At 44.2% G+C, this 21426-nt stretch overlaps 1 protein-coding gene and 1 long non-coding RNA gene across 2 annotated transcripts; one reads left to right on the top strand and one right to left on the bottom strand.

Moving 5' to 3' along the window:
- Positions 1 to 1698: 1698 nt before the first annotated feature.
- On the bottom strand, positions 1699 to 5192 carry LOC129170633 (uncharacterized). The gene is made up of 3 exons (XR_008566655.1): positions 4893 to 5192; positions 4125 to 4262; positions 1699 to 1931 (listed from the first exon to the last, which is right to left on the bottom strand). It is a non-coding gene; the product is annotated as an uncharacterized LOC129170633 (long non-coding RNA).
- On the top strand, positions 3466 to 19541 carry col1a1a (collagen, type I, alpha 1a). The gene is made up of 49 exons (XM_054758357.1): positions 3466 to 3717; positions 5024 to 5215; positions 5469 to 5494; positions 5694 to 5729; positions 6302 to 6394; positions 6997 to 7065; positions 7136 to 7180; positions 7516 to 7569; positions 7655 to 7708; positions 7788 to 7841; positions 7920 to 7973; positions 8059 to 8112; positions 8599 to 8643; positions 8733 to 8786; positions 8873 to 8917; positions 9001 to 9054; positions 9531 to 9629; positions 9765 to 9809; positions 9901 to 9999; positions 10100 to 10153; positions 10247 to 10354; positions 10683 to 10736; positions 11412 to 11510; positions 11582 to 11635; positions 11709 to 11807; positions 11896 to 11949; positions 12036 to 12089; positions 12168 to 12275; positions 12357 to 12401; positions 12561 to 12659; positions 12742 to 12849; positions 12929 to 13090; positions 13227 to 13280; positions 13366 to 13473; positions 13573 to 13626; positions 13698 to 13751; positions 13836 to 13997; positions 14160 to 14267; positions 14452 to 14559; positions 14637 to 14690; positions 15515 to 15622; positions 15709 to 15762; positions 15833 to 15940; positions 16020 to 16073; positions 16153 to 16260; positions 16342 to 16621; positions 16702 to 16892; positions 16967 to 17209; positions 18840 to 19541. Exons 1-49 carry the CDS (start codon positions 3636 to 3638, stop codon positions 18984 to 18986), a joined length of 4347 nt encoding a protein of 1448 aa, XP_054614332.1. The 5' UTR covers positions 3466 to 3635; the 3' UTR covers positions 18987 to 19541.
- The last annotated feature ends 1885 nt before the right edge of the window (positions 19542 to 21426 follow it).

The raw sequence follows: 21426 nt of genomic DNA, 5'->3' as shown, positions 1-21426 counted from the left end.
CTCTAAGCCATAAGAACCCACCAGCATTTTAAACTTGACTTTTAACTCGTTAAGTCCCTAAGTGACAAAAAGAAAAACATTTCGGAATGGTTCTCATGTGACAGTCATGTGACTATCCCAGGCAATGGCTGATTTCAAATAAAATAGGTTGGGAAAATATCGCTATTGCTATGCAAAGCCTGATGTGATGTATTTGTCACAATAGCGCAAATGCTGATGAGACCCTCATTAAATGTCACTTATTTTGAATTAATAAACAGTATGTCCTTTTCGTTAAATGTTAAGTACATTTGTGGTACAAGCATAAGTTATTTTCAAACAAGCAATACAGTGGATCCCCACAAATTTGCGATTCAGCATTGATGGCCCTGATGGTTAAAAAAAAAAAAAAGGTTGGTTTTTCCTCAGAAAATATTTTTTCACACAAAAAAAACACATCTCATTCACCATGCATAGGTAATACAGGCAAAATGTACAATATACATGTACCACTGTTAAAAAAGCAGACAATTTTTACATGTGGATGTCTTTATGCTTCATTGATAATGTTGATCATGTTTTATTTTCAAGCTTGGAGATTTCGCACTTTGTTCGGCGGTCCTTGAACGCACCATCGTTATGTGCTGTGACTTGGCTTAGAGCAGTGGTTGTCAGTTACTTTCTGTCATGCCCCCCCATATCGAGAAACTGACCATACAGACTGAACTCGAAACCAGGAGAATGCAACATGAATGGAGAGCATATTCAACAGTCAAATTGCATGTTGAGTACCATAAATTTGTACATGTTGGCAGGTCTGCAGTAACATTGAAAGTACGCCTCTAACGCCCCCGACAGTTCACCACGCCCCCTCAGGGGGCCCCGCCCCACTACCTGAGAAGCACTGGCACATCTTCTCTACACTGCGAGCCCCTAAGTGCTAACTTGACAACCAGGCTAAAGGCTAAACGGTGACTCCGATTCCATCTGTCCATTGATCATTTTACATTCGTTAGTAGTGACCACCTACAGTATATACTTTATGCTTTATATATATTTAATAAGTGTGTGAGGCATATTTAGGGCTTAAACCTGGATTGTGTCGTGGGTGAACAATGGCAATTGAAAAGAGAAGGGGAGGGTTCTGTAGCTAATTTACTTCAAATCAATTGATAACATTGCAATGCAAGACAAATCCAAATCCTGCGGTGTGCCACTGGAGTGAGATATTATTTCATAACACTGAAAAGTGCGTGTGTGAATAATTGTGCTGCTTTGTTACGCTCACACTGTAGAAGGTCGAATGGGGGAATGATGAGGTGGCGCTTTTTGCTCTCTTCTTTTTCTGCCTGCCTTCCTCCAGAAAGGCAGATTGCATTCCATCCTCCTCCCAGTCAAGAAAAAAAAGATCAGGCAGACACATGGATATTGAGAAGGTATCTGCAGTGTGTGTGAGAGAGAGAGGGAGCGAGAGAGAGAAAGAGCGAGCAGTCGGAGGAGGAGTGAATTACAGACTAGTTGGCCAGCGTCACACTGTGCAACGTGTCTGCTGCTGCTGGATCACATGGCTGTGTGTCTCCCTTCCATTGTAATGGTCGGGTTGTGGTTAATTACACCTCACCTGCACACAGTTGTTTGCAGGAGACCGGCAGGTCACCCGTGCAGCTGCTTAAAAGGGGGCTTTTATTATTCAGTGCCAATAACAATCATAAAGTCAGTCAAGCCCTCAATTCTACAGGTATTTCTAAACAGGCAGGGTTGGCGGACCCTTTGCTAAAAAAAACCCCCCAAAAAACATCTGGTTACCCCATAACAGACAGAAGTGGAACAATATGATGAAAATACTCACCTATCGCTGTTCTTTTTCAGGCCGGTTTTTCACTTTTCAAGCCCATTTTGGGGGATATAAGCTGGGGATAGGCGGCACGCTATTTCCTAGCCAATAGTGCAGTCTGTTTAAAACAAAAAGCACAAACGAGGGACGGATTTTGCCAGTGAAACAGTCCATGTTAAGGTCAGTTAGTCTTATACCCTGCTATTCGATATACTGTATGTATGGATTCGGAGGTTTCTTAAAGGTCAATTTATAAATGATACAGTAGATATCCTGGCTTGTCGTGGGGGTTAATTTCTACGATCATCCCTGCCCATAAGAATGTCTATTTTTGACACATGGCTCACTCCTCACCTTCCAAAAACTCCTGCTAACTTGACATGAACGTTCTCCTCCGATTTTCGGTCAACATTTGCAATAAAAATGTCTGTTGTAATTATTATTCAATTCAGCTCCCAGCATAATCCAGGTGCAAGCCCTAAATATGCCTCACACACTTATTAAAATCATTTTAATTACAAAACGATGAGGTTCTCACCACTAATGAATGCTAATATAAGACGAGCAATGACTGTCGAAGCTGGTGCTTCCATAGCCAAACAAACTTTTGCGTCTCAGCACACAACTATGGTGCATTCAAGGACCGCTGAACAACGTGCGAAACCTCAATGCTCGATTTTAAAACAAACGTGAAGCATAAAGACATAAGCATTAAAAAATGGTGGGCTTTTTAAACAGTGGTACGTCTACATATCGCATATTTACAAAATATGAACAACTTGTGGCCTATTTTCGAAGCAAATCTAACAATTTTGACCGAAAATCGGTCAATTCTTGGGGATCCGCTCTATACAGTATGGCTTCCCTCAAATTCAGCATCATAAAAATGTTTAAAAATTGTTGTTTATGGAAATATCTGTGCATATATTACGGAGGATTCATTAAGAACAAAATTATCCAGCTATCATCTCAGATGAAGCCTTACAGATGCGTAGATGTATTTCATAACGGTGGCTGTCGAGAGATATATATGAGCCTACAATACCCACAGTGCCACTTGATGGCATCCACTTGGTAAAGGCATCTTTCTTTGAGGCAGTTTTCTTCTGGTCACCACCTGGCATTCACTTTGATTTAATCTGCAGGCCGTGTGATGGCCGCACATAAGATGAGAGTACTCCATAGGTGTACAGTACTTCCATGGTCATGCGGAGAAAGCATGAAAGTGTGAAAAAAGGGATTTTGCATGAACCAGAAGAAGAATGAATGTGAGGAAGAACTTTTAGAATCAGGAAGTAGATCAGAAGCAGAAATAAAGTCTGGAAGAAACCCGTGGCTGCTGCTTGAGGAGGAGATGTTCCTCCAACCAACGAATGTTCCTCAGGATCAAGTTTCCTTCTCTTCGCCCCCCCTTTTCCTCTTCTCCTCCTCATCCCAACTCCAATCTTTTCTGCTGTGGAATTATGGAAGGAGGGACCTTCCTTTTTTCTGCCCTTTCTTTCTTTTCATCTGTTTTTTTTCTTCCTGTGAGGGAGGGGTCCATTCTTGTCTTCCCTAAACGTGAGCAGCAGCAAGAGGGTAATGAGGGTGCGTCCTAGTCGCTCCAGTCCCAGCGCCTCCCAGTGCAGACTCCCATATAAAAACCCTGGTGGAAAGTTAGTGTAGGCAGTAGGGAGTTTTCTGCTGGGGTCAGGAGGACTGTGGACAAGCGGACCCTACCCCAAACACCCGTGTATGAGTGGAGTGTAGCAGAAAGAGAAGACATCCCCAACTTTTTTCCTCTCTTGCCTCAAAGAGTCTACATGTCTAGTGGCATCTAGACATGTTCAGCTTTGTGGATTTGCGGCTGGCGCTGCTGCTCAGCGCAGCAGTGCTTCTGGTCAGAGCACAGGGCGAGGACGACCGTAAGTGTCATCATCTCATCACTGTTTTCTGGACTTTCTCAACCAGCCTTTTGGAAAGTGGATATATTCTCTTCATGCGGACGTGGCGGCAGGGAGGAAGAAAAACCTTTGCAGTAGAAATATTAACTTTGATGCACACACTCTTTCCACTAGAGAGAGAGAGATAGGTAAATAGATAAAGAAGAAAGCAGTCCAGGCTTTGCGTAATGCATGGGGCATCCCAAGAAGGCCCCTCTCCCTGCCCCCCACCCCCACCCTAATGCATGCAAAGCAAGTTGATGCAGGTTTTCCTCCAGTCAAAGGGTTCTAGAGGCTTGCTTACATTTAAATTCCCCCGTTTTCCATGCATTTTCTAACACAAACACATTGCAACCTAAAGGGGGAATTAGGCCTTTGGCAAACTTTACCGTCTTTTTAGATGCAACACCAGCAGCGTTTTACTCGACCAAAGTAGTCCCGTAGACAACATTGCTGCAGGTTTGATGGATGTGGCAAACTAAACACTGCCCGAGGCCCATTGCTGAGTTGGCCAGGTGAGGCGATACCTTGGGTGGGGGGAAAAAATTAGAGAGGAAGAGGTGAGCAGGTGTAGTCTTGTCTTCTACTGGAAAGATCATCATGTGTCCTGTGCAAGGATCTAAAGTGAGATTTTAGCGTGTGAGCATAAAACGTTTTCACTTTCATGTAAAGAACAAAGGAGCAGATCGTCACTTTTCCAGATGTGGAACTGGAAAAGGTCTCCCTAAAACAAATGAGGGCTTATACTGCCACCTAGCGGCTGCTCTCTTCACCTACATGCACATCGTGTGCGCCTCCTTCCTTTTCGACTTTTTTTTTTTTACGTGTCCCTCTAATTGCAAACACATGGAAAAGTCTTTCCACCAGCTGCTGCCAATCCCACCGTCTGAGCTCAGCTCTTTGGTATTATGGGAGATCCATTGTCCACTTTCAGCGTTATTTGCTGAGAAATCTCAAGGAGAATCAGCAGCAACTGAACAAAATGTGCCGCGTTTAAATTTAGAAGTAGGTTAAATCATGGGAAGACGTGTTTTTTCCGAGCTTCCCTCTTCCCTTATGATAATGTTTGCTACATTTATCCTGTTGTAAATGGCCTCTCTTTCACTTGTTTGCTCCTATCAATGTATGTAATTATAAATTGTAATTGTTTAACTTACTTTCAGCCACAACACCTTGTCTTTGTTAATATTCTATTAGATTAATTACTTTATTTCCGGTTTTTTTTTTCTTATTCGCTTTAATCCGCAGTCCGCTTGTCTCACCTATGCCTCTCTGTCGCCCCCCTCAGGCACGGGTGGCAGTTGCACCCTAGACGGCCAGGTGTTTGCGGACCGTGACGTATGGAAACCCGAGCCATGCCAGATCTGCGTGTGCGACAGCGGCACCGTGATGTGCGATGAGGTCATCTGCGAAGACACAACCGACTGCCCCAACCCCGTCATCCCCCATGACGAGTGCTGCCCCATCTGCCCCGACGACGGTACCCCATCCTTTTTTACTCATAATTTGCTCCAACATGGCTGCACTCCAAGATAACACGTCGTGTGACCCATAATGGCACCTATAATGACCCATAATTAGTAAAATAATAAAACATTTTTTTTAAAAGACCTATAAGTTTTGCTTTAGGGATGAGCTACCATGATATTATCGTATGAAAAAATATATAATTTCTCATAATCACGTGTTTAATATGTCTAATTAACCGTTATTGTTCTTTTATTTGTCTGCAGGCTACCAGGGTCAATCTCAGGTTGAGGTAAATTCATTTATTCATCATCATCATCATCATCAAGATCATAGAGCATAAATATGAATAAACTATATAAATGTTTACCATAAAACTTGAATGAAGCGTTGACGTAGACTCTATTGTTAGGAAATGTCATATACTGTTTATCAACCACAAATCATATTTTTGTTTAATTATCTTTTTTTCTCTTTTATTTCCCTTAAAGGGACCCAAGGGAGAGCGTGGCCCTAAGGGAGACAGGGTAAGTGTGCTCTCTTTTTGGTATATGTGATGTGTTTCCACTTTGTTGTGAGGAAACGAGACCATTGAATCAAATACAGCTGTAGGTAACACTCATGAAAATAACACCCATCAGACTTGCACTTAAGTGCTGGACCTGTTTGCTCTTGTTGTATTATTCTCACTAAAAAAACGTGCAAAACAGGAAACCAGTCACTGCTTAATGGGATTTTTATAGGTTGAATGAATACATGAAGGCCAAGCCTTAAGCTTCTGTTGAATCGTCACATTCAAGCTAAATGTGGAATGGTAGTTTTTGTAGTTTGTCTTCAGTACATTGATACAATGTTTTGTTATTCTTTTAATGTATAATAAGTTTGGGTTTTGGTGACAGTTATGCCATTTGTTAGTTGGCGCCTATTTCCTGTTTCCTGACGTCACATGACCAGTTTATATCTGCTTCCTGGTTGGTCACATGGCCCCGTCTGAGGGGAGCCGACTGCATGTTCATGACCCAGAATATGATTTAATTACAGTTTGAGTAATGACTTGTCATAACAAAACAGTATTAAATATTATCTTACCTCCCTGCAGGGTCCTGCTGGTCCCCCTGGTAACGATGGTATCCCCGGCCAGCCTGGTCTGCCTGGACCTCCTGGACCCCCTGGACCCCCCGGCCTCGGTGGAGTAAGTCAGCGGTTATTTAAAAATCATATTTTAGTGTGTTGACCGGTTGGTGTATTGGTGTAATGCATGTAAATGCTCATCCTGAAGCATCATTATTTATTGTATCTACTTAGTATTCATGTATCCATGTTACATAATCACAGTAAAATACTCTGGTTGATGTTTTATCCAGTTTATGGAGATTTAAGTGAAAAAAAAAAATCTGCATTGGTCACGTTGTCAGTGAGCTTGCTGTGGATAACCTAGTTAAAGTAAAAAAACAACCTATAATTCTAAACTTATTTGAAGAATTAGCCCAAACGTGAGGCTGACATCATTATGCTTTATAAAGTCTGACAGTCTGAAAAGCATCTTACCAAACTATGTGCGTAATGATGTTATTATAATCTTAATATTGTCGATCTACTGTGTGTGGAGCACAAGGAAGCTTCGTTTGTAGTTGAGTTAGTTGTGTCACCAGAACAAAGTGGCTTCAAAGCTAACCTCTTGAATGTTTTGTTGTATTTCGCTATTAGTTATTGAAAACAAATGGATTGATGGTAATAAATGCACAGAATATTGGAAAGCAACTACAGCTGATGAATGTCCCTGTTTTCTTTCAGAACTTCTCCCCTCAGATGTCTGGTGGCTACTCCGACAAATCTCCCGCCATGCCCGTTCCTGGACCCATGGTACGACCCGCATGCATACACTTCATTATTTCCTATTCAATTCTTCTTATCTAACTTCCCTCATTTGCAGGGCCCAATGGGACCTCGTGGACCCCCTGGATCTCCCGGTGCTAGCGTAAGAACACAACTTTTTCCCCTTTTGTTTAAAAAAATAACGGTTTAGTAGCGATTCATTTATTATTGATTATCATGACCCTTTGCCACACCGTGGAGCTCATTGTGAGGCATCACATGTTCCAGCTTTGACTATTCTTGGTATAAATCATAATAATCCTGTATTTGATTTAGTAGTGTAAAATGATAGCCAATCACCATTTAATATGCATCCTGCCTATCGGGAAACACATCAGCGTACTTCTCTATATTAAACCAGACACCAGGAAGTGCTTTGTTGATGTGACACTGGCTGCAAAAATCAGTATTGACAATGCTTTTGTGTCCTCTACTCAGGGCCCTCAGGGATTCACTGGTCCTCCTGGTGAGTCTGGAGAGTCTGGACCTTCTGTGAGTACTACAGATACAGACACAACAAGACTAGTTTTTTACTTGACGCAACTCTGACTTTTTGTGTGCGTTTTTGTCTCTACAGGGCCCCATGGGACCTCGCGGCCCCGCCGGCGCAGCTGGAAAGAACGGAGAGGACGTAAGTGGATTGAAACTACTCTCTTTCGCCTCATATGTAGCACGTTTAGCATGCTAACTTCATCTTCTCCTATTACCAGGGTGAATCTGGCAAACCAGGTCGTCCTGGTGAGCGTGGACCTCCCGGCGCTCAGGTAAGGCCTCCCCTGGGTAATTATATTGTAAGCTTGTGAAGAAACTCTCAACATCCCTTCCTCTTATCTGCACATCAGGGAGCTCGTGGTTTCCCTGGAACTCCCGGTCTGCCCGGAATCAAGGGACACAGAGTGAGTCCTGACTACATGTCTGCCTAATTCCAAACATCGATAAAGCTTCGATTTCCCAACGGCGTGAATCTGTGCTTCTCCTCAGGGATTCAGCGGACTGGATGGTGCCAAGGGAGACTCTGGCCCTGCTGGACCCAAGGTAACTTGCCTATTTGCTTGGATTGCCACAGGGGCTTTGAACTGAACACATCCATTATCTATTTCAACAGCTTTCTTGTTAGACGGATGACTAATAATACTCATTTATTATGATCATATATCCATTCTCTGTCATTTTCTTCCATTCTGTTAATTTATATTCATAATTATTTACCTATTAATAATGGCAGGGTTCTGTTGCCTTACAGTGAAGGAATGAGTGAAGTTACCAAATGTGGTTCCTGGCCATACACAGTAAAATAATCATGCAGACTAAGTCAAGTTTATGACTGTTGGAAGGTTGGAAAAGCACGGAAATTCCTCTTTTAAAGCTTGAATTCGACAAAAATGACACTTGAAAAGGTGTCATTGTGAATGCTGTTAAGTGGTAACAACGTATACTGGATAATAGCAGGATCAGTATCGCCTGTTTTATCAAATAATGATGCCTTCAAAGCCTCACCTGCCTCTGCGTGTTTGTGTTTAGGGAGAGACTGGAGCCGCTGGTGAGAACGGAACCCCTGGTGCTATGGTGCGTAAACCAAGCAGCACAAAATCTTGGATTCTATACAAGATAATACCAAATAACATACGTTTCAACCATATATTCTTGCCTTTTAGGGACCTCGTGGTTTGCCCGGCGAGAGAGGTCGCACTGGTCCTGCTGGAGCTGCTGTGAGTTCTCTTTAGCTTAATTGATGGGTCTATGGAATAATGGTAACGCGTCTTCAGAGCTAATCTTGGTTGTCGTCGTGCCGCAGGGAGCTCGTGGTAATGATGGTGCTGCTGGTGCTGCTGGACCTCCTGTAAGTCTACATCATAGTCTCCAGATTTGAGTGACTGACTGGGACATTTGTCTGAATATGTTGGATTTACTGTGTCTCTGCAGGGTCCCACTGGCCCCGCTGGACCTCCTGGTTTCCCCGGTGGCCCTGGAGCCAAGGTACATGACATGACAGTCTCCCATTCTCCTCAGGATAGGTTTTTCCAGGTTTAGAAGGTTGCATAGCTGGTAATGTTTCAATGTAGGTCACCAGCTTGTCCTTTTGACCCAGTAAGAGGCGTATATGGTCACTTGGGGGTGGGCCACTCAAGGTCATCCCAGATGAATTCCTTGTTTTGTTTTGTTTTTTCTTTTGTTCACAACGTTGGGTAAAAGAAGTGTATCCTTCATGAGTAATTAATATTTGCATGGGTTTAGAAGTTATGTTACCCATAATGCATCAAGTGCCAGTGTGAGATTTGACAGGAAATATGTTGGAAATGTCCGCCATGATATACTTTCACATCTGAAATGAATATTTTAAATAAAAATACGATTAGATTTGGACGAGGTTACGCTGTATGTTTTGGCCAATGTTGGATTTTATTCAATAGATTTCTGGAATTTAAATAGTTTACTTTTTTCTCACTTCTCAGGGTGAGGCCGGACCTCAGGGTGCTCGTGGACCCGAGGGTCCTGCTGGAGCCCGTGGTGAGCCTGGCAACCCTGGACCAGCCGGAGCTGCTGGACCTTCTGTGAGTACAAACCCCTGTATGATCGACTATGCTTGAAGTTAGCAGAAACCGCCGACATTTTGAGTATAACGACTCCCAAATAAGTAAACGCTTGACTTCTGAATTATCCAATCAGTTCCCTTTCTCCCCTTTCAGGGTAACCCCGGAAATGATGGAGCTGCTGGACCTAAGGGAGGCCCTGTAAGTAGACAATCTCCCGCAGAAGGCGCTAACCTGCCTCACCAGATCTGACAAATAAGTGTGACAAGGATCTGCATGCTGCCCCCTGTAGGGTGCTGCTGGAGTTGCTGGAGCTCCCGGATTCCCCGGACCCCGTGGACCCCCAGGACCCCAGGGTGCTGCTGGTGCTGCAGGACCCAAGGGTAACACTGTGAGTAAAGCCCTTACAAAACAGATTATAAAAATAATTTGCATATGGCTGTTGAGTTGTGTTTTGGGCTTTTTTGTTGACATTTGTGTGTTTCTCACAGGGTGAGGCTGGTGCCCCCGGATCCAAGGGCGAGCCCGGTGCCAAGGGAGAGGCTGTAAGTCCACTTGTTTGCGTCTCATAGAAGCGCATGCATTTTTATGCAATGCCTTCCGTATCTTATGCTGTCTGTGCATTTTTTGTTCTACAGGGTGCCCCAGGAGTTCAGGGACCTCCCGGACCTTCTGGCGAGGAGGGCAAGAGAGGAGCCAGAGGAGAGCCTGGTCCCGTTGGAGCCCGTGGAGTTCCTGGCGAGCGTGTAGGCCTCATTGCTAAATTTATTTAGATCTTGAAGATTGATTGTTTTCATTTCATAGGACACACGAAACACAGGCGATTTCCAAATGTTGCACAAACCAGTTATTGCTAGTGCCCCCTACAGGGCTGTAACTGCAAGGACAAAACCAACCATTTCAGTAGTCTTAATGCATAAAGTCAGAGCAGACTTGTTTCTAGACCTTTGCTTGCATCATCCGACACGTCATTTATATAACAATTTAATTAGGAAATGTATTTGTACTAGAGTGTCCAAAACAGACTAAATCCTCTTAACTCAAAATCGATGTTTTGTTTGACTTCCCCTGCAGGGTGGTACTGGTGGTCGTGGTTTCCCTGGTGCTGATGGTGCCGCTGGACCCAAAGTGAGTACAGCAGACACACAGTTATTTTTATAGATCATCCATTTCAGCTACTGGAATTGATATAGTTTATTTTTTGTTGGGATGTGTACTGAAACTCTGTATCGAAATGGCATCGGTGCCAACGTAAATGGTAGTAACCAGACCAAAAAACTTAAGTAGAGATCGGTGACACGTTTTGGTGCTAAATTTAGTGGCACTGAAGTGAGCGCATTCACAACCACAATTCGGAACACAAGACGTGTCGTTACAGTAACTTTATTTTTACTCAATTCATGAATTAATAGATCACGACTCTTGCATGTCGGATTAACTAGCAAGCATCGTTTAATGCTAGTCTAACATCTCTGTATTGTGTATCAATTTATGGTCCAATTGTGTGGATTGTATGCGCTTAATGTACTGTAAAATCTTCACATTCTGCACACAATTGCTTGTGAATTTTACATCATCTTAGTAAATTTATGACTTATTTATCGTTTTATTATTCAACTGTTTAAATTACTATTCTGTTTAACATTTTGGCCAAAATGTCTTTGGTTCCATTTTTAAGTACTGGTTCAGAGACGGTTTCAAAAGTGCCGATTCGGCAGCAGTATTGGATAATAAATATGTAAACAATAAACAACCTTAGTTTTCCGTTGAAGTCAACTATTTTCCCCTTCCTGGCAATCATAGGGTGCCACTGGTGAGCGCGGTGCTCCTGGTGTTGCTGGACCTAAAGGTTCCACTGGAGAGTCCGGCCGCACTGGTGAGCCTGGTTTGCCCGGAGCTAAGGTGAGATTTTCATCACCCAACAATGATTTCTTCACTTTATTGCTCTGAACATTTTGGCCTTTGACTTTTAGGGTATGACTGGCAGCCCAGGTAGCCCTGGACCTGATGGCAAAATGGGACCTACTGTAAGTTCTCATTATTATGCCATCACTTTTGGCTGATTGTGTTCCTCACACTCATCGTAATCCACCTTACCAGGGAGCCCCTGGACAAGATGGCCGCCCTGGACCCCCTGGCGCTGTTGGAGCCAGAGGCCAGCCTGGTGTCATGGGATTCCCTGGACCCAAGGGAGCCGCTGTAAGTACTGCGTCTCATGCTATAAAGTATATCTGGATCATTGTAGATATTCTCTGGTAATGGAGTTTTTTGTAATCCTGGTCTTTAGGGTGATGCTGGAAAGCCCGGTGAGAGAGGAGTGATGGGACCTACCGGCCCTGTTGTGAGTGTTCCTCTCTGTGATTCTGCTGTGTCCTTGTCATATGCGAAAGCTCGACACTCAAACTCTTAACATCTTTGGCTATTTAGGGTGCCCCTGGTAAGGACGGTGACGTTGGTGCTCAGGGACCTGCTGGACCTTCTGTAAGTAGACACGGACATTAACAACAAACTCCACAAATGAGTGGTTCTTCATTGGTGCCTTCATTTGCTCTTCTTTAGGGACCTGCTGGTGAGAGAGGCGAGGCAGGACCAGCTGGACCTCCAGGATTCCAGGGACTTCCAGGACCCCAAGGTGCTATTGGCGAGAGTGGCAAGCCCGGAGAGCAGGTACGGTGCATTTATTTCTAGTGGATCACTTCTTGGAAAAGTTGAAAGCTTTATTGACTGTCTTCTCGTCCTGTCATGTAGGGTGTCCCCGGAGAGGCTGGAGCCCCAGGAGTTGCTGGTGCTCGAGTAAGTCTCCCCTAATCATATTCAAATCAACTGATAGCAGACTATATTGGTCCAACAGTAGACAATATGTCTACCTGTAATGTTATGGTGTGAAAAGATTTCTCCAAATACTCCACAGTTTTTGTTTTAGCAAGTCCCCTAACTTTCTGCTATCCTCAGGGTGACAGAGGATTCCCCGGTGAGCGTGGTGCCCCTGGTGCCATCGGACCCGCTGGTGCCCGTGGATCCCCCGGACCTGCTGGAAACGAGGGCGCTAAGGTAATCTTGGCAGAAGCTAAAAGCTGTTTCCGACTCTGCTTCTGAGTCCTTCTCTCATGTAATATTTTCCTTCTGGCTTCAGGGAGATGCTGGAGCACCTGGTGCTCCCGGAGCTCAGGGACCTCCTGGACTGCAGGGAATGCCTGGTGAGCGTGGTGCTGGTGGTCTTCCAGGACTGAGGGGAGACAGAGTGAGTTGTGACACCACCATTATATTGAGATCTCCTGCTCTTTGAGAATCTCATGCATGATCATCTCTGATTTCTCCAGGGTGAGCAAGGAGCTAAGGGCGCTGATGGAGCACCTGGCAAAGATGGTCCTCGTGGTATGAGTGGTCCTATTGGACTTCCCGGACCTTCTGGAGCTACTGGAGACAAGGGAGAGACTGGCCCCTCTGGACCTGTTGGACCTGCTGGAGCCCGTGGAGCCCCTGTGAGTTACCATCTGTCTTTATAAAATGGGAAGATCCAGTCCGACTGTCACGCTGACATTATTGGAGCAGAATATACTATGAAGCGCACTCAAGTCATTATCTTCACAAGTGTTGTCATCTTTTCCTCTTCAATAGGGTGAGCGTGGAGAGGCCGGACCCCCTGGACCTGCTGGATTTGCTGGACCTCCTGTAAGTTCACAGCTTTGCTCGGACTCGTTTCCTGTTGTTAAATGAAAACAAGAATAACTCACTTTTCCTCTTCACCACCATTCAGGGTGCTGATGGACTGGCTGGTGCTAAGGGAGAGGCTGGTAACAATGGTGCTAAGGGAGATGCTGGTCCTCCTGGTGCTGCTGGACCCACTGGTGCCCCCGGACCCCAGGTTTGTAAAAACAACAAAAAAATCCCAATCCATACATAAGTGGATTGTCATTAGCATTCGCATGCCGACTGACTCTGTACTGTGTTCCCCGGTTTTCAGGGTCCCGTTGGAAACACTGGTCCCAAGGGAGCTCGCGGAGCTGCTGGACCTCCTGTGAGTTAGAACTCTTCCCCTCCTCATGCTTCAAATTGACGTTATAATGAAGCCTCTGTTTGCCTCCCAAGGGTGCTACTGGCTTCCCTGGTGCTGCCGGCAGAGTTGGACCACCCGGCCCCTCTGTAAGTAACAATGAGTCAGTATGACATCTTGTAGATTGCGAGAGGGCTTGAAGGCTAATTGTGCCCGATTAATGTCTCGAACAGGGCAACGCTGGACCCCCTGGCCCCGCTGGACCCGTTGGAAAGGAAGGACCCAAAGGAAACCGTGGTGATACTGGACCTGCTGGTCGCTCTGGTGAGGTTGGACCTGCCGGAGTTCCAGGACCTGCTGGAGAGAAGGGTAGCCCCGGTGCCGATGGTGCTCCTGTAAGTTATCTTAAGCACAAAACCTACACCAAAAAACAAGCCTCTTGTCCAGATTCTGGTGGTTTCTTCCACCCCACACCTGTGTTGTAATCCTTTTTTTCTTGTGGTTTCTTCCACCCCACACCTGTGTTGTAATCCTTTTTTTCTTGTAATCCTCTGCAGGGTAGTTCTGGAATCCCTGGACCTCAGGGTATCAGTGGACAGCGTGGTATTGTTGGTCTGTCTGGACAAAGAGGAGAGAGAGGTTTCCCCGGCCTGCCTGGACCTTCTGTAAGTTCCAACAAAATGACTTAAGTGTTACTTGACCTCAAAGAGCGCAATTAAAACCAGTGTTAAAAACACTAAAATAAGTAGTCAACACACTCAAATCCAGCTCCAATGGATAGCGCTTTTCTGGTCTTGTGCTGGTCCGAAGACAGATTTCTGAGACATAACAATCATGCCACCTCTACAGGGAGAGCCCGGAAAGCAGGGATCTGCTGGCCCCGGTGGTGAGCGTGGACCTCCTGGACCCATGGGACCCCCTGGAATGGCTGGACCCGCTGGAGAGACCGGACGCGAGGTAACGAAATAACCTTCTTTGTGTGCGTCAGTCCTGCGATAGCATAATATAATTAATTCAATGCGTATGTGTTGTAGGGAGCCCCTGGTAACGAGGGATCAGCTGGTCGTGATGGACCTGCTGGACCCAAGGTGAGTTGAGTAGGCAACACTACAATCAGTACCACCAAGCTCATTTATGGAGATATGAATTTAATGAGATCTGTTTCTTCCTACTACTTTACTCCTTAAGACGAATTGTGCAAACATATTCCCTAACATAGCTTGTTACAAATACAGCATGAATACATTTGATATCAATCGGATAGCGCTGTAGACCACACCAGAATGAAGGCACAGTAGATGGATGGGTGGATATAATTTATACCAAATGTTCCCATCAAAAAAAGAAGCAATTTTTCTCATATATGTCAATTCTATGACTCTGTTCCAGACACCCACAAATATTAACAAATAAATACATTTTTACAGAGAATAATTAGTTTTACATGTGGAAAACTATGTGAAAAGGATAAATGAACATTTAACATCATTTCTTACAAACTGCGGTTGGTGAATACGGCGAGGAACTTTGTACTTTGAGTTCCGTCTTGAATTCAATAGTGTTTCTCACCTATTGCAACTTTCTTTGGCCCAATGGTGGGTGATTTAGCAGTTGCACTCAATAAAAACAATGCATGGACAGTGAGTTACCAACACATAGTGTTTTGTTTGGGCACTCAGTTCCACGGAATGATACAGTACAGGGCAAACGAACTAGTATGTCACGTGCGATATTGTACAATAACCAAGACTTTTTGTTGAAAACCGAATTATACGAAAACGGGGCCATTGGAGAACCGAGGTTTGACTATTCTACACATTGGTGTAGGTTTTCCACCCGCTGTTATTGGATAATGTCATTCATTTTTATTTGAAAGAGTGTCTAAATTCGGTGATCTTGTGGAACAATTCAGGGAGACCGTGGAGAGTCTGGCCCCGCTGGAGCCCCCGGTGCCCCCGGACCCCCTGGTGCCCCTGGACCCGTCGGACCCGCTGGAAAGAATGGTGACCGCGGAGAGTCTGTGAGTGAAAAGAAGTGCCCTTTGCCTTTTCAGTCAATGCATCACCTTCACGCAATGTGAATGAGCAATTTTTTGGGGTGTTTCAGGGACCTGCTGGCCCTGCTGGTCCTGCTGGCCCTGCTGGACCTCGTGGCCCTGCTGTAAGTAACATGATGAGCATCGGCTATGGAGGCGAACAGAGAGCAGGTGAATGATTTAATCTCCTCATAGGGAGCCGTTGGACTTCGTGGAGACAAGGGAGAGTCTGGAGAGGCTGGTGAGAGAGGCTTGAAGGGACACAGAGGATTCACTGGCATGCAGGGACCTCCCGGCCCCTCCGTATGTGACTCAACACTCATGTAGTATTCAAAACATACACATTCTGACCCTAACTGAAGTTCTCTTTGTCCACACATAGGGCAGCACTGGCGAGCAAGGACCTGCTGGTACTTCTGGCCCTGCTGGACCTAGAGTGAGTTAACTTGTGTATTTTGGTCATTTGGTACTTTTTCCTTCAGAGAATTTAATGTGGTCTTGCTTGCTCTTCACAGGGACCTTCTGGATCTGCTGGTTCTCCTGGTAAGGACGGTATGACTGGCCTTCCCGGTCCCACTGGACCTCCCGGACCTCGTGGACGCTCTGGAGAGATGGGACCTTCTGTAAGGCTAACTTTACTGTGAGATCGAGATGACACCAGATGACACCAGACACTTTTAACGGCACATTCTGTCTCACTTTAGGGTCCTCCTGGACCACCCGGACCTCCCGGAGCACCAGGCGCCCCTGGTGGTGGATTTGACCTCGGTTTCATTGCCCAGCCCCAGGAGAAGGCTCCCGATCCCTTCCGCATGTACCGCGCTGATGACGCTAACGTTCTGCGTGATCGCGACCTGGAGGTGGACGGCACCCTGAAGACTCTGAGCCAGCAGATTGAGCAGATCCGCAGCCCCGACGGTACTCGCAAGAACCCCGCCAGAACCTGCCGCGACCTCAAGATGTGCCACCCAGACTGGAAGAGCGGTAAGTCTCTGCTTGTGGTCAGAAGATAAAGCTGGGTGAAAGGAATGGATTTCTGACGTCTTGTACCTCTCCATCTTCAGGCGAGTACTGGATCGACCCTGACCAGGGCTGCAACCAGGACGCCATCAAGGTCTACTGTAACATGGAGACCGGAGAGACCTGCGTGGCCCCCACTCAGCCTGAGGTTGCCAAGAAGAACTGGTACATCAGCAAGAACATCAAGGAGAAGAAGCACGTCTGGTTCGGAGAGGCCATGAACGAGGGCTTCCAGGTAACCAAGAATCCATTGATTCTCCTCCTTCCTTGGTTCCCATTCTCTAACCTCTCCCCTTGCTTTCCCCAAAGTTTGAGTACGGCAGCGAGGGCTCTCTGCCAGAAGATGTCAACATCCAGATGACCTTCCTGCGCCTCATGTCAACTGAGGCCTCCCAGAACATCACCTACCACTGCAAGAACAGCATCTCCTACATGGATGCTGCCACTGGCAACCTGAAGAAGGCTCTGATCCTCCAGGGCTCCAACGAGATTGAGATCAGAGCCGAGGGCAACAGCCGCTTCACCTACAGCGTCCTGGAGGACGGCTGCACGGTGAGGACACTTATTCATGTTTTTAGACTGACCGTAAAAATCTACCCCGAAAATCAAAATCGGCATCTTAGCTTTTGTTTTCCGTGACGGAGCAAATTTGTGTAAAATCATCACGCATCTCATTAATAATTCCTCTTATTTTTACAAAATGGCCAATAAAAAATGAGCTGTGGGCCGGAAATGGCCCCCGGCTGCACTTTGGACACCCTTGGATTAGGTAAACTAATAAACGTGTCGAACGACTGAAGACATTTGCTGTGTCTCAAATGGTGCACTTCCATACTTACACCTTGTGTTCTTATGCACTCAAAATGCTAAGTATAAGTCGGGAAGTGCGCCCATTGAGACAACCATTGTGCTTTTGTGTTTGAGTTGTTTTTTGTTTTTTTTTAATTGCTAGAATTTTGACAGTCACATGTCCAAATTAATACCCTCGTTCAATAAAGTATAATAGTACAACATCTATATTTATCATCGATTTGAATGCGCTACAACTTGGTGTCCAAAGTGCGGTCTGGGGGCCATTCTCACCCCACTGCTCGTTTTTTCATTTGCCCTCAGCATATTAGAGAAATAAAATTATTTATTAATGACATATGAAAAGATATTACACTAATTTGCTTTGTGACCTTACAAACACGAAAGCCTTTAAGCCCACATCAGAACATTACAAGGAAGGTAAAGGGGGAAAAAAGTTAACATAGCACGCATGTACGCTTAAGAAATGCATTAAAACACCACATAGTCATCCAGGAATTTTTAAATGCCCCTTTTTTAATGAGAAACAAACAAACAAACAAAAAAAACAAGAAAAATAGTAACGTAATTTTTTTCTTCAGATGTGAAAGAATGACTATTTAGTTTATTATTTACTTTCTTATTCGGCAAATAGAATTCTACATTTCCTCGTTTTTATGATGGGTGTAGATTCGTTAAGCACTGTGTGGAAAACGTTTGGACACCCCGTTCTGGAATATGCGACGCCATGCTTTAGAATGGTACAAATGATTGTGTTTTCTGCGTATGATCAGGGAGCGTGAATCATTTTCAGTGTCGGCATTTAAAAAAAGGTTGATCTCCAATTCAGTTAAATAAAGTACAAACAATCCGGTGTTGAATTGAATGTAAGTTCATAAAGTATCCCATCATTGTATGGGGTTAGGATTTTCAACTACGATATTCACGCTCCAAGACTTCCAAGTGAATGGGTGAAAAACCACAAATAATGCCGTAAAAATGTATAAATGATCGGCTAAAAGCCTGTAACATGCCTCTTATTTATTCTTATTAAACACATTTAATAAGAATACGATACAGTATATCGTATTGTACTTCAGATGTTGAGTGGATTGGCTTGTGAGACGGCACACTCTGCTGTATTTATAGCTGGAACACTTTTCCCCCTGTAAATAGTGCCATCAAACCACTTCATATTGAAGTTACCATGACAATAAAAACCTGAATCAATTACAATTTAAGGAACAGAAAGAAAAAAAATCTGCAAATATGCAGAGGCGAATGATGAAAACGCAAATAGGCGGGGGATTCAATGACGAAAACGCCTTCAGAGTGTATTTAGGTAAAATGAGTGAATTTGTGAATGCTGACCATTTGTTCTTCCTCCTTCCAGTCACACACCGGTACATGGGGCAAGACAATCATCGAATACAAGACATCGAAAACATCTCGCCTGCCCATCATTGACATCGCTCCTATGGATGTTGGTGCTCCAGACCAAGAGTTTGGCCTTGAAGTCGGACCCGTCTGTTTCTTGTAAAAAGAGAAATCTGGACTTGAATATGTTGTGGTGCGTGAGTGTGTGCGTTTATTTTTTTTTCTAGCAACCAACCCTCTCTTAAAAAAAGAAAAAGCCACCCAAACATTTTTCTGATCTGGCCCTCCTTTTTTTTTTTTTTTCTACTCCTCATCCTCCTGCGTCCACTACGCCTAAAAACCTGCACTTCAACAAAGATGGCGGTGCTGCGGCAACGCCCGCGCCATCGCGTTTGGGACCACTACTTTTTGTTTCTGACTCTTTTTTTTGTCCTGTTTTTACCATCACCAACACCATGGATCCTGTAGAGAAGACATTTTGTTTCACTGGCAACAAGAAAATAATATATGATTCTGTAAAAAAAAAAAAAAAAATTGACTCCCCTCCATCTTCAACCAAGCCAATCCAGGCCTCTCTGGAGTTTACAGAAACACACAGGTGACTTTTGTATTTTTATACACCCCGTGCCGTGAGAGGAATGAAAGGACAGTCCCGACAGACAGAACCCGATTGCTTTGTACCACGTTTCAGGTGTTGATGAATAAACGGTGAAACTGACAGCCATGTTTGTCTTACAGTGTTTTTGCTGTCACTCTCTTGTTTGTTCCTCTTGGAAAGTCACATTAAAACCACCAGCAGAGAAACATTGGTTTTAAAACTTGTTTTTTTTTTAAGAACATCCTATGGCTACCTCAAAAAAAAAAACCCAAACATGTTGGACAAGGTGTGTTTTCCTGCAGCAGGGAAGGCATTTTAGTAAAAACAGGTGCTATTCTTTTCTTTGAATTCCCTGCGTCCACTAATGTTCTTTACTATTGGTGCTAAAATGACACCCCGGCTTTTATAATTCTTGGTGTCCAGAATTTCTTCTCTGTTTCTTTTTTTTAATTGTTTTGATGTTCTCACCTAAAATTCTCCAAAAGCCCCCCATCCCAAAACATCTGTTGTCATTTGTTTCTTGTTTTCTGGAGGTGATTTTTCTCACGCAGTAAAAAAAACAAATAAATAAATGAAATGCACATGCAGAAAGCCATCTAGAGAGAATCCATTGGGAGAAACGCAACACGGATCTGTACCTGTTTTGTATATGTAAAATAATTTGAGATGTTTTTAATTATTTGAATGCTGAAATAAAGCATGTTAAGTGGTCGAACAATGAATCCTGCCTCACTGTCTCACTGACTGACCCTGCAGGACTGATCCACCACTGGTAATGGTTTTAAAAAAATTCTAATTAAATACTTTAGTACCCTGCTTTTCGCGGAGGTTACATCCAGGACCACCTGTGAATGGTGACTTGACACGCCCATAAAAACCCTCCTGTTAGCTCGATGTTGACATTTACGTTCACAATGCAACCCCCAAAAAACAGAAAGATGACCAACTGTGACCTAATTTGTACCCTATGTGGACAAATGAATGTCTTAAATTATCTTAAATTATACTTCTCTTAAACCAGGGGTCTCCGAAGTGTGGCCTGGGGCCATTTTCAGCCTGCAGCCCTTCTTTTTTTTTTTTTTAATCGACCCTCACCATATTATAAAAATTCAATAAATTCATTATTAACTCATTCAATCCCAGCCATTTTTTAAAAGACAAACCATTCAGTACCAGGCATTTTTAGACCGTTGTTTCAAGGCATACAGAATATTGTGTTCAATGGCTATATAAACATGGAACCTACCAAAATAAAGACTAGACTCCCGTCTTTCATCAGGAAAAAACAGGTGCTTTCTACCTTTTCCCGTTCTTTAGTAATCAGCAGTAGAACATAGGTAAGTTTCAGGAAAATATCCCGATTCGAAAAGGGAGAAAAGACACATTTCAAGCATAACTTTCACTTTGACACAAATATTTGGCTTTTGTGACAGCCCAAATATCTAAACAACTATACCACAACATAAACAACACAAAAAAGGGATTGTTTTACATCAAAAGAGCAATTATTTACAAATACAACACCGTGAACTATTTACAATTGTCCCATTTCTAACTGAACTATGTGTGCGCATGTGTGAGCGCGTATGAGTGCGCGTGCACGCGTTAAAATTTCCCTTCTGCACGCTTACACTCCTCCAAGCTCTCTCGCTTCCTCCTTCCTGTCACGCGTGATTTTTCCGTTCACCTGATCCCTTCCGCGCTCTGACCAAATGCACTGCTGCCGCCTTGTGGCCGCTTTTATGGCTTAAAATTGCTTTGAAGTGAAATGCATTAGTGGAGAGTTGCGTCATCACCTCTTTTTGCCTCTCGCGCAAAAAAAACGTAAAAGATGTATGAATACGTTGTTGGGATCGGGCGTTCGGGACTATAAAAGCGTACAAATCCGTCTTTGGTATTTCATGAGTTAATGAGATATATTATTGGATATAACACAAAGCTAAAATGTGGATGTTTTGTTCAGCTCGCTTAGCGCCGAGGTCCGCAAATTGTTATGGGTGTGTGT

The sequence above is a fragment of the Dunckerocampus dactyliophorus genome, chromosome 18 (genome assembly GCF_027744805.1).
Source record: "Dunckerocampus dactyliophorus isolate RoL2022-P2 chromosome 18, RoL_Ddac_1.1, whole genome shotgun sequence".
Taxonomy (NCBI): domain Eukaryota; kingdom Metazoa; phylum Chordata; class Actinopteri; order Syngnathiformes; family Syngnathidae; genus Dunckerocampus; species Dunckerocampus dactyliophorus.
This window is presented reverse-complemented; position numbering and strand designations above follow the sequence as displayed.

Coding starts and splice junctions, on each gene's coding strand:
- col1a1a (XM_054758357.1), top strand. CDS start 3,636: ATGTTCAGCTTTGTGGATTTGCGGCTGGCGCTGCTGCTCAGCGCAGCA. Junction 11,511..11,581: donor CTGGTTTGCCCGGAGCTAAG/GTGAGATTTTCA, acceptor TTTGACTTTTAG/GGTATGACTGGCAGCCCAGG. Junction 14,691..15,514: donor ATGGACCTGCTGGACCCAAG/GTGAGTTGAGTA, acceptor GGAACAATTCAG/GGAGACCGTGGAGAGTCTGG.